Source organism: Lepisosteus platostomus, chromosome 13 (genome assembly GCF_059453375.1).
Source record: "Lepisosteus platostomus isolate fLepPlt1 chromosome 13, fLepPlt1.hap1, whole genome shotgun sequence".
Lineage (NCBI taxonomy): Eukaryota > Metazoa > Chordata > Actinopteri > Semionotiformes > Lepisosteidae > Lepisosteus > Lepisosteus platostomus.
Window position 1 is genome coordinate 3734960 of NC_142623.1, and position 12568 is coordinate 3747527.

The 12568-nt window shown below is 45.5% G+C and overlaps 1 protein-coding gene and 1 long non-coding RNA gene across 4 annotated transcripts; one reads left to right on the top strand and one right to left on the bottom strand.

Annotated features, from left to right (window-relative positions):
• Positions 1-71: 71 nt before the first annotated feature.
• Positions 72-12269, bottom strand: olig4 (oligodendrocyte transcription factor 4). 3 transcript variants are annotated; one of them, XR_015925894.1, is made up of 3 exons: positions 11725-11803; positions 619-688; positions 72-435 (listed from the first exon to the last, which is right to left on the bottom strand). XR_015925894.1 is itself a non-coding variant. In XM_088602619.1 (2 exons), the coding sequence occupies exons 1-2, from the start codon at positions 11843-11845 to the stop codon at positions 2889-2891; spliced, it is 900 nt and encodes a 299-aa protein (XP_088458745.1). In that variant the 5' UTR covers positions 11846-12269; the 3' UTR covers positions 2349-2888. The 3 variants fall into 3 exon arrangements, 1 of the variants encoding a protein (XP_088458745.1); XR_015925893.1 differs by lacking the exon at positions 619-688 and having other exon boundaries at positions 11725-11805; XM_088602619.1 differs by lacking the exons at positions 72-435; positions 619-688 and adding an exon at positions 2349-3667 and having other exon boundaries at positions 11725-12269.
• Positions 7886-8532, top strand: LOC148649659 (uncharacterized). Its single transcript, XR_015925895.1, has 2 exons — positions 7886-7934; positions 8088-8532. It is a non-coding gene; the product is annotated as an uncharacterized LOC148649659 (long non-coding RNA).
• Positions 12270-12568: the final 299 nt, after the last annotated feature.

The window sequence follows — 12568 nt, forward strand, 5'->3', positions numbered from 1 at the left end:
TCTTTTTTCGCACATGATCCCTAAGAGCATCCCCCAATCAATAACTGGGCACTGTCGATCACGGCAGGAGACATTTAATCTGAGGTGAAGCCATCGCAGGAGGACCGTGGGTCTCGTTAACACAAGCGTAAAATACGATGGCACTGTCAGGGTTTCACGCCATCTGTTCCCAACCAGGAGTGCACCAGTTCGGCAGAAGTCAGTGTCGCTAATTATCTACCAAAAAGAGCCCGTTATGTGTTTCCCCTAATCCCCAAAATGTGTTCCGTTTCCCTTTTTTCCCACCTGGGCTGGCTGAGCCGCAGTGCCGGGGGGGAGAGGGGGGGGGGTTGGGCCCAGGTGACATCGGCGCCGGCGCCCCCACGGTGGGACCGCTGTCTCATGGCTCCCAGCTGCCTCGCCTCCGCCCTGCCCACAGCTGATGGCAGCGCCGGGCTGTGAACAAAGGGGCAATCTTTAGAATGTCAATACGGCTTCATAAATTAGTCCTAAGTGCCTTTGTTCTGGTGAGTGTCAGGCCTTTTGGCCCGGCAGCGCTTGTTACTATGATGAAATGGATATTGAATGGCTGGCCCTGTGTCAGAGGCACGAGTGAGGAGCGGGCCCATTGTTCCTCACCGGCACCATTGTCCAGCTCTGCGGCTGGAGCTCATTCCTCGTGGGGCTTGGTTCCCCCAAGTGGGAGGATCTGCAGAGGGAAACAAGGACAAGGAGAATGCCCCTTCATTAAAACGCACCCTTCCTCCCTCCTTAACCCTCCGGCGCGGCACTGCAGAATTCCGGCTCAGGGTTTTGGCAGAGCGGAACGCGGGACAGCCGCCCGCCGTGTGCTGTGTTGTGTGTTGGCGTGAGTGTGGAAAGTGAAACATTTTTTTATTTAAAAAATCAGTTCAGGATTTGTTTGTGAATAGCAGAGGTTGAAAAGCTAACCCTATTGTTTTAACTTAGGGGGAAAAAAACTCAGTTTAAGGAAGATGCACTGGGAAGGTTATTTCCAAATGAAAATAAAAGGGAAGGACGAGGGAGGAAGAATAATGACATTTGTGATAATAATCAGGTCTTACTAATACGCTGTGAAATCAACATGTCTGGTTTATCCATTTTCTTCGGGTGCTGAGGACAAAAAAGCTTTGAAGAGTCGTTGAACTCATAACATTTCAAGCATGACCCAAGAAAGCATCTCAAATGATGTATAACTTTGCTACAGATAAATGAAACCCTTGTTTAGTGTAGTTTGCTGTGACTCTACGGGAGTCACTATATTTACAAGTGCATGACACACGCATGTTTTTTATTAACATAAATAATACTTATTATGTCATGATAAATATAAGAATTCAGTTATATTATGGCTGTACGCTAAAGAATGTATTATATGTTAAGGCAATCATTTTTCAGAATCCAGTTAATACAAAGCTAAATCAGAGTAAAGCAAATAAACATAGGACTGTGTCATGAATTGCTGACAAAATGGTCATGTTTGCTTTTCATCAACATGGTCAAATAAGTCCTTAGAATTCATGATTTATAGCTGTCACAGTGCCAGTCACATTCTATTGCTGCAACAATGGCAGCACTGCTGTATTCTTTACAGCTGGTTAGCAACTGAGAAACACGAGCTGTCTCTTTAGTTTATTCCTAGGGTCTTCACCCCATGAATCCTCCGAGAAAAAGATCACCGTCCGCCCCTCAAGTAGAGACCACAGAAAGCAAACGGCTAGCAGTTGTGAAAGTTTTTGTGCCTAGGTGGAATGTGAACCCTCGCAGTTTTCACTTACTGTATATGTCTCCTGGCGAAATGGGTTCTGTTCTGTAATGAGTTCATTCATAGTTTCGCCAAAGAAAGTCAGTGCACCAAGAGTGAGTGCTTGTTAAAAGAATGATTAGAACATCGCATATGAAAAACAACCTCCTTCTTGGAAATATGGATCACTCTTTACCTTCAACGCCATAACAGTTAAACTAAATCTCTGTGACAAGGTTTCAAAAAATGATATATTGGGAAAAAAGGCAATAAAGAGTATTTCTAATCCCCACAAATGCACATGATTCCCATTACAACACTCCCTTTTATATTTGAAACTGTCACATTTTGAATATTGAAGGACAGTTAATCATGACAAATCATGACAATCACTTTCAGAATCATGTTCAGAACATGACAAAAAAACCTAAAACACAATATACCACGTAAAATCTGAAAAACAGACAACTACAGTGTGTATAAAAGCCCTTAGCCATAAAGAAATATGGTTGTGGACTACATTCTTATAAAATTTTAAAACCGGTGCTGCCAGGGAATTAATTTAATCAATTGTTATAAAAAAATGAAAGGATAAAATCAGATCTAACAAGTTTCTTAAAACTTTATTCGGGGAAAAACACAATTTGTACAAACACGCTTTCTCCACCATTTTTAACAAGTTGTTTTCTTTCAGCCCAGCAAGACAATTTAAGGGGTAGCAGCTGTCTTGTCATCTAGCTGTTTTACAGTCAAAAAGAATCCCAGGCCTTCAAGAAAGAAAGGCAGAGAACAAAATAAAGATGTGCTAGACATATGGCCAGTAATAAACTAGACTCTGCTTAGAAAAATGTACACTTAACAAAAGTTATTATGTATAAAAATAGCAGCTTACACAAAAAACATTCTTTAATAAAACAAAACAAGAATAGTCTTCTCTTCTTCTACAAACTTTACAGATATCTACAAGATACCACAATGAAGGAGATACAGTCCCTTTCGTTTTGAAAGCTGGCCCAATCATTGAAGAGAACACAAAAGTCAGCTATCCAGATCGCAGCCTGTTGTAGCAACAAAGAGGCGGGAAGCTTCCCCAGAAATCCCGAAAGTTAGAGCTCAGTTCCCAGCACAGTCCTGCCTCACTTGCTCATAGACAACTGGGTAAACTTGCCGTGGAGGCTGGCAGAGGCTGGCACAGCGAACAAGGACAGGGCATGCCGGTGAGGTGCCTGTAGGAGACCCCGAGATTGGAGGGGCTGCTGAGCTCCTTCAGCAGAGTCTGCAGGGGAGGCCTGAACCCCAGGTAGCCTGCAGAAGGAGAGGAGTGGGTGGCGGTGGATGTGGTGCCCACAAGGGAGTGGAGGGACTGGGCCAGGGGGTGTAGGGGCAGCTGGGCAGGGGAGGTCCCCACCGGGCTACAACGGGGCACATGGCTGGGGTGGCTCCCACCGTAGACGTCGCTCACCAGCTTCTTCATCTCCTCCAGGGAGCTGGACAGCATGAGGATGTAGTTCCTGGCCAGGAGCAGGGTGGAGATCTTGGAGAGCTTCCGGACCGAGGGCCCCTGGGCGTAGGGCATCACCTCCCGCAGCCCGTCCATGGCCTGGTTCAGATCGTGCATCCTCTTCCGCTCCCGGCTGTTCACCTTCAGCCGCAGGCCCTGCAGGTCGTCCTCCGTCAGCCCCCTCTTGGGCTTGGCCCGGCCGCCGCTGCCCCCGGCCCCTGCGCCCACCCCGCTGCTCCCCTCTTTGGGCAGCAGGCTGGTGCGCGGCTGCTCCTGCTCCTGCTCCGGCTCCAGCTCCTGCTCCTGGTCCCGGCAGTAGGCCCGGAACATCCGGTTGGAGAAGAAGGCCCCGGCCTCCTCCACGAACTCCGGGGAAGAGGACCGGCTCGAGGCGGATCCGGCGTCCGAGTCCATATCGGCTTCTGAATGCGAAACCCCCCAAAAAATGGATAAGAAAATCGAAGGAGGAGCCTCTCTAGCTCAAGCTGGAAAAACAGTACTTAAACGAATGAACTCTGAAGCTCTTCCGTCTGCACCTGAGGAACACAATGGTTTTTCTGAAAACTGGCTGTATAGGTGTAGAAATAGCCTGATCTCTAGCTAGCAGCACAGAGCACCTCCAGCAGTCTGGCAGAGCCCGCTGGTGATCCTGTTTGGATGTGGCTGATTTATAGGGTCGCTGTCACAAAGGAACAATGAGCTGCATAATGAGGTTGCTAGGATGACATCCAATCACAGAGGGGGTGTACACTCACTGGTCCGTTTAACTTCTCAAGCACTTAATCCCCCTTAGCCCACATTAACTCCTCAAGCACCAAATTGCACTCTTGTCCGCAGAAGCGCGAGGCTTGAAGATGCACATGTGGTCTAAGAGATATTGTTCTAACGACTGTAACATACTTCGCTAAGCCTTTTATTTGGTCCTTTAATCCTTTCTCTTTTTTTGTGGCACTGTTAGTTCTGCGTGGAATTGTGTATATGAAACGGGTTCATTGTCTTCTCATATGTTTTGAGTGGTTTAATTAAGTAATCTGATTGTTAAGCATTGAACTCGGACGAAAGGGGCACAGAAAACAAAATATTTGCAAGAGTGTGCAATACTAACACGAACGATTTATTCCCTGGGCAAAAACAATAATATTGTACAAAAATAAGAATGTTAGTGGGAGATAATTTTCCCTGCCATGTGCCAGTGAACCGTAGTGTACGGTCCTGACTTTTGAGAATGGGGATCTCTTTCAGGTAGGTCCTGTAGGTTGTCTCATTTTGTACCACCTGTCTGCCCAGCCATTCCACATCAACAATGCATTTCCACACGTGCAGAGCCCAGCCCTAACTTCACTGCATAGCGTAGCTGCCTGTCTGTGAATCTGGCATTGAAAAAAAAACAACACTACAAGAATTACAAGGATCCAACCTAAATGCACAATCTCTCACTAAAGTATAAATTCAATTAACAAGACAGCTTTTACTGCTTCTTCACTGGACACACAAGTCTGGCTGAAGGAAGCGCAGGAAATTAAGTGTGGGGACAGAAACAGAGGGAAATGTGGTGTTTGGATGCTAAGGAATAAGAAATGCGGTCTTCCTGTTACGCAAAGGGTGGACTGGCGTATGGAACAAGCTCCGTGGCCATGTTGTTGAAGCCGAAACCCTGCTTTTTTTCAAGAAACGGCTGGATGAAAGCCTTCCAGCGTCCAAACAGGCTCTGAGCGGCCTTCCTCTCATTTGTGACACTTCTTAGGTTCTTAAATCCATGCGGCATTGTCAATGCGTGGACCTACAAACGTGATAAGCTGCAGTTTGGTTTGAACACTTTAACGAGCGGGGGCTTAATGGGCAGATTGCCATGGTTAACGGATGAAAGGAACTTCTATACAGCTGAACCATAAACAGGCTGTGGATGTAACCATGCTCACTCAACGAGATCTCATGGCACTATGAGCAGGCTTGAGAAGATACAGTACCTGGGAACATCTACTGTCTAGGCCTGACATTGTTGCTCTCCTGCCCCCATTCTGTCGTAAACCTCTTAAATTAAGCTGGTTAACATTTTAAGCCCACCTCTAGTGTGGGTATTGATTTACAGTACTGGAATCTCTTCAGCCCTTCCTGCACTCATTAACATCACTATTGCTCACTCTATCATAGAGCACTGACACTAGCGAACAGGGGACTAAGGCTAAGCTCCGATGTCAAACACCATTGTCATGCGCAGTTTTACAATACCTTAAAGTGCGTTGGATATTTTAAATGGAAATCCGCAGTGCAAGTTTCCTAGGGGGAATGTCTAATTTTAAAGAGGAAAAGCAATATTCGTTTAGGATATTTCTGCAAATACGTTTTTCATAAGCCATTTCAGTCGCATTGACCCATAATTAATCGGTCACTACAAAAAAATAAGGTTTTCAAAAGTTGGTGAAGATACACAGAACAATGTGCCTTTCATGAGGGATTAATTTGATTACTTATGCAGGAAAAAGGCAAAGTATTTCTGGAGACTGCGGTGAACAGGTACTGCTACACGACAGTGTTTGAAAGCTGAGGTGATTCTAGGTCAGTCTTTTAGAAGTCTGTCAAGCTTAGTTTCATATGTGATATTGGAGTAAATGTGCTATGAAAAACTAAAATACAAAGGTCGCAATACACTGTACAAACTAATCTGCAAAATCTTTCTCCAGTAATCCTTTCTGCTCACTTCACCGAATTTCAGCCTGGTTTTTCAAAGAGTTAATAACCTCTGCGATCGAGGAAGCTCATTACTCTTGATACAGACAATTTGAATCAAAGATCTCAGGAGCTGTGAACTTTCTCAGATATTTCTTTTTTTTACAGAGAGGCGATTTTATAGAGAAGTCGTAGTGAAGATCACCATTAGCCACATCTCTGTGACGACTGGCCCTGCAGTCAGATGAGCTGCATCTGGCTTCCAGTGAAATGACATTACTGGAAAGCAACATTCCAATAATGAGCACACAGTCTCTGATCAGTGACACAGATGACTCAGGCTTCTGTGTGCGTACGCTGCGTACGTTTAGCATGAACTCTGTCAACCTTTTTTATGATTATTGTCTGGTAGATCCCCTTAGATGAGCAGTTAGCTGTGGAATTTCACCGAAGAGTGGACAGCTCACCGGGGGATCTCTGGGACATTCTGCAGTCCGTCCAAAACTCTGTTCACATCACCCCACTACGCACACACACAGAAAAAAACCTGTGCCCTTTCTTATTATCTCAGAATTACCTTGATAATCAGATACATCATATGAAGCAACCCACAAGTAAACTAAACATGAAATATGAAGCATCATGTCTATCCACAAATGGAGTGAGGTTCGTCTTTTCTTCTGCCAACTGAAGGAGTTCAAAGTTTTCAGTTGTATCTTATATATTAACAATGAACAATATGCTGTAGATTGTCAGCAATAGCATCCCTAAAAAACTAGTCCAACATTAACGCCATCAGTTAGGTGGAAGTCCCGAGACCAGACGTTTCTTTTCCTTCTCTATATCAGACAAGGAAGTCGAAAGGATTGATACAAGGGTAAATCGCAGCAGAGAGCGGAAAATTAAATCCTGAAGTGATGGAGCCTCCACATTCTTTTCAGGAATTTCCTGAGGGAGAGCCAAGGACGTGCTGGAAAAACCCATATGCAGAAAGGGGCTAAAGGGCACACAGCAGCAGTAGTAAGGATTCCCAGCTAATTTAGACAGCATTGGTTCCCAGCCACACAGCTTCACTCCCTCAGCTAGAAGCTGTGAGCTTTGAGCATCCAGTATCAGTGCAGAGGGCAAGAAACCTTTCTTATTCACGGCAGACTGAACCATTTCAGGTCATTGCAAGTTGCAGGTTCTTGTATCATAAGCCAGCACCAGGTTCTGAATATTCTCTGTTTGGTCATTTGTTTGGAGTTAAACAGCTTCAGATCAACCCTTCTGTGAGAAGAGCAGAGGTACAGGACTGGATTTACTCTGCTTGGGTAAGAGGGACCAGCAGCCTGGCCATGAGGATGAGGCTCTGTGAAGCCCCCACTCGTACTTGTACTCGTACTTGTAGGAACGAGTACCAGTGCAACAGCGATGATCAGGTCACCTGTCACCTGACCTGTCACCTAACCGTACTACCTAACACCTTACTGTATATTTAGCTGGGAATTTGCTCTCAAACAACAGTTTGAAATGCCAACAAAATGACATTGATGGATAAAAAGGGAGCAGCGTAAAATAAACATTTTTCCTGCTTCACTGTTCCGATTTTCGGCAGCTGGTGAAACCTAAACTGGATTAAACTGCTCCGCAATGTTGAGGTTCTCTTTCTTTTCTGCTACAGACCGACCACGAACACATCTGAATCCGCCCATTCGGACAGTTTGTCTTATTTGGCTGCTTGCGGTGAATTGATCCCAGAGTTTGCCTCCAGTCATTTCCTGAAGGACGCCGGCGCCTGTTTCTCCACAACATGGTGGGGTAACTCGTTCTCAGCTTCCGCCACTATTTCAATGCAGAAGTGCCCCCGGTTATCAGTGTTAAACACACTTCCCCTTGATCGCCACTTCCGTCCCCTGGCCTGGATCTCACTCTTGATTGGGCAGGCCTGGCTGGGACCTCCCCAGCTCGCCCCTCCACAGCCCCTCCTTGCTGGACGACTCTTTGGGTGCTGCCATCCGCCGACTCCTTCTCATCCTCCAGGTAAGGACAGGAGCATCAGAGAGACATCACAGCTGGCTGGCCGGGTCCACAGCTTTCGCTCAGACAATTGACTGCCGAATATCGCCTATTTGCAAACAAATTTGTTATCTAAAAACAAAACAAAACAAAAAAACGAGATCGATTTCATTCTAGGCCAGGGATCTGCTTCCAGACCGGGTTGCTGGCTGGAACCCTTTTTTCCGGGTGGTGGGAACGTGTGTTCTGGGATGCGGATGGAGGCTCTCACGTCTGAGGGCTCTTACTGTCAAGAGGGTACTTGTCCAGGATTAATCCTGGAACAGCACTTCATCATGGCATCAAACAACCAAGCAGGCCAGGAAAGGACCTTGCTCCCCTTTGGCGTGTCATTATGTCTGGGGATAAAGAGAACATAGCCAAGCGGAGCTGTGAAAGCTTGATCACTCATTGTGCCTCTATCATTTAAACCCGGTGGCGAAAGCAGTCTTGGCGACAGTCAGGATGCCTATTTATAACATATGGACTTTCACATCATCAGGCAGAAACCCCAAACTCAGGCAACGCTGGCGAATTCTTTCCTCGAACTTCTTGAAATTAAAAAAACCAACGTGTCATCAAACGTGAGGTTTGGGTCGTCAATCATTTCTTGGACCGGTTTTGTTTTGATCTACAATCTGCCCGTAATGAAGCAAAAAGCAAAAATCGATAGTTCTGGGGTTTTCCCAGACCCCGCCGAGCCCTCACCTGTGCTTCTTGTTCACTTAAAAATAAAACGGCGCATCTTTCTGGGGAAGCAACGTGATGCCTTTGTGAAAGCCAAAGTGAAACTGGGCTTCCAACCATTTCATGCCTTTGTATAGCGTGCTTTTTCACTTTTAATCATGCTGTGATTAAGAACTCCGGTTCTGTTTAATCATTAGTCCCATCTGTGGAGCTGACGACAGGGTGCTTTTCTGTCATTGTACCCCTCTGGAATTACACTGCCTGACACCAAATACTTGTTTTAAACACAAACACCCACACATATCAGCAATACGTAATCTTCTTAACACGTCACACAACATACAAGGGCTTTTACAAGAGGGTGCTCTTTCAAAGCTGGATAGGCAGCATCCTGAACCCACTCAGCTGGGAGCGCCGAGTGTGAAAGTTTCTCCCATTCTTTATTCATTTGAGTTCTGATTGCAGGCCACACAGTGAGATGGGAAATGAGTGAAATCTGGGGGTCTCTTTGAAGCAGATTTCCCCCTCACCCCCAAACCCACGCTCTCTGCGCTCCCCAGCACTGATACTAGACTTTATCCCTTCAATCGCTTTGCCCCCTATCAAAGTATCAGGGTTCCTCCGGTTGCTGCTTTGCAAGATTCCCCTTTTGTGTCCTCTCAGACACTCTTGCTCCAGGACTCCTTTTTTTCCGAGCTCCCTGTTCATTTTCCTCTGGTTCACTCCTTCTGAAAGAGCTCAGATGACCAGAAAATGAATCTTTTGTGCTGGGCGAGCGGAGAACATGTGCTTGTAGCAACAGCAGATCACACTAGATTAGCTGCCATTGAGGCTCAATAAAAATGCAAAGATGTAAAGCAAACTTTGCCTTGTTGTCATAAGGCTCATTCTTTTATTTCAGTGTAAGAAGGATTCAAAAGGCTTTAAAGGTGCTTTTTATTCCTTTTTATATTTGGGTCATCACAAAAAGTCTCCTAAAGAGGTCTGAATACCCTTTTTGATCTATTCAGCCTGTAACAGTTTCACTTTTTTTAAAAGCGGGTATAAAAGAAGAATTTTATGAGTAGCTTTAACACCTAAAAAAAACTTTCCCCGGTAGTTTTCTGTTTCTTAATCATTAAGCCTGGTTTACAAGAGGGAAAATGATCTGCCCTTACTCTGGGTTCTTTAAATGGCTCCCTGCACAACAGAAAATAATTTATTATCAGTTAGAAAGCAAAGGTTTAAAAGGCACAGCCTACTTCTGGAAGCCTGAAAAGACGAATCAGCAGGTTGCCAATATACAAGCCCATTTCGTGGTGTTTCCTGACCATAAATTATGCCTAAAGTACCAGGAGGCTGACTGAGGTCATGATGGCACAATGGGAAAAACAGTCACTTCAGACAAACACACCAGGTTTTTGGAGCAAAGCAAAAAACCCTTTCCAGTGGCTTGCACACACAGAACACCTCACCAAGCCCCTTTTAACGGTCACATTCACTAAACTCTAAACTCTGGCGTCACATCTGGCCAGTCCAAGCTCTCTGGTTAAGCAGTCAGAATCTCTGTTTTGCTGTCCAGGCCCCTGAAAGAATTGTCCACTCCTGTCCAGTCCTGGCCACACTTAAATCGTGACAACAAACATCAGCATGTGTGCAGTGAATTTATAGGACTAATATTTTTTTTCAGAATTGTGTTTAAAACTGTGTTTGATAAGACAGGTACAGCAGGGCTGTGAGTGACGAGCAGGCCTGTTTCATTTCTTTCCAGTGAAATCTGTTGAGCTGTCTTGTCTGCACAAGGAGGTTCTTGATTGGTGCAGTTCTGATTTTGGGTCTAATATGACCCCATTATTAGCAAATAAACTGAGGTTCATACAAATAATTTATTTTCTGTAAATTCTTGGTAATATTAGAAGACATTTGGGTGTCTTAAACAGAAGGAAAGGTTGCAGAAATTATACAGGTGTACAGTATATGGGTGCATAGCAGACATCGTCAGAGACCTTTGTGGTTGGGATTCTGTTTTCATGTAATGTGTTACCAGTTCTCCTATGGTAAACCAATACTGCAGCACACCTTTCCTGCCCCCTAACTCCATATCCAACCTGGCTGGATTCAGGGGAAAATACACCAGAGTGCGATACATCAATAATAAGGACTTTTCTCTTTCTTTTCGATCAGTCTCAGGCTTAATCATGTTTCCCTGAAAAAACTCCACATTCGCAGAAATGGGATAAAGCACCAATTAGCTAAAACTGATTCAAACTCTATGATTCTTAAATGGATGTATTGGTATATATTACAGTTTCATATTAATTGCATTTTTCAGTCCCAAACACAGTATCAGTGTCAGTGCATAAATTCATATTTATATATAGACAATACAGTTTTACTACAGATATGCTGTATATGGACTAAACGACTTAATACTGATATATACAGACTGTATGGGCATAAATGTAAGTGGACTTCAAGGTCGAAGTACATACATAAAAAATATATAGTATATATGGACTATACAGAGTACAAATCCCGATGGAGTGAGAAGCATTCACATGAAGAGTTTTCATGTCCAGTTTTAAACGTTGCCTTTTTGAGAAACACAAACAAAGGCCGCTGGCTGCGGTTCCTTCAGGGCCGCGCAGGAGCTCCCAGGTTGTCTGTGGAGCTCTTCGGGCACTGTGGTCATCCTTCTGGGGCCCGGACCGGACTGGACTGGACGCCAGCTCAGCTCAAGCTGACAGCAGCTCGGAGGGGGAGTGCTCATGGTGAGAACTGGCTGGAGAGCTCTGCTCCTCTCGTTGTGTCGGTCGGGTCTGAAGTCTGGTCACATTTTCTGCACCCCCACCCCCTCCCCGTCACCGCCAGGCAGTACTGCCCCTTCGGGAAGCGCTGTGGCAGTGTGCGGGTCACACTTCTGAACAGTTGGCTGCCCAGTGGTGCGTGCAGAATGTTTTGTCTCCCCAATCTGCACACCCCTGCTGCTCGTACAATGCCCGGCCCGCCAGGCCAGCGGCACACTAATCCCTCTCCGCGCATTCACGGCCTCGCTCCCCTTCATCATCCCCATTGTCCCGAGGTGTTACCTATGGTTGTTTTCACTCACCCTGGCAACGTGCAGTTGCCTGCCGCCCCCATCTGTGAGCACAGCCTCCGGTCCGGATCGCAGGTCTGGCATATGTCCGCAGAAACCCCGGTGAGGAGCGCCGCTGTCCAGGGATGGCCATTGTTTCCCGGTAGTCCAGAGCTCATCTCTGTCCGCTCACCGTTGACCCGGGGTCACCGAGGACAAACAGCTAGTGTTGGTGGTCACTTCTGTCCATTGTGTAATAATTAACACAGGCCTTCTCCCCAGCTCTTTTTCTGCAAGTGTGCTTTGTGTCCCAGAGCCCCATTGACAGGGCAATATTAGTTAGCAACACATGATTAAAGTTATTGGAGAGCTTTAATGAACTCACAGAGTGCAATTACCCTGCCTTTGGAGGTATATCTGCTTTCATGGTCAGGCCGTGTTGAACAATTAAAGGATGTTTCATTGAATGGAAATATGCTTGAGTTGGCAGTGTAGTTCTACTGCTATAAATTGCGTAAGTGTTGGTGTGCAGTCCTTAATTCCTTCCGGCTCATAAATATGATTACACAGTTCACACCATCATCTTATTTCCAAGAATGGATGTACGGTTCTTTATCCCTCAAATTCCATTAATTCCCCACATAATAGGTCAATTGAACTGTCAAAATGAATTGTCCCCAGGTTTTACTCTGAGAAAAGCTAGAAATATATAGAACTATATAGAGTAGATAGGATAAGTAGTGGGTGATGGTAGTTCTTCTTAAATATAGTCAGGGGGCTGTTCGTTTTGTGTCGGTATTTTGAAGCTGGCCACACTTAGGAAAAATGTGAGAAATCCTGATTTCACGACTCACAGAGGGATCGCGGAGAGGCTCAG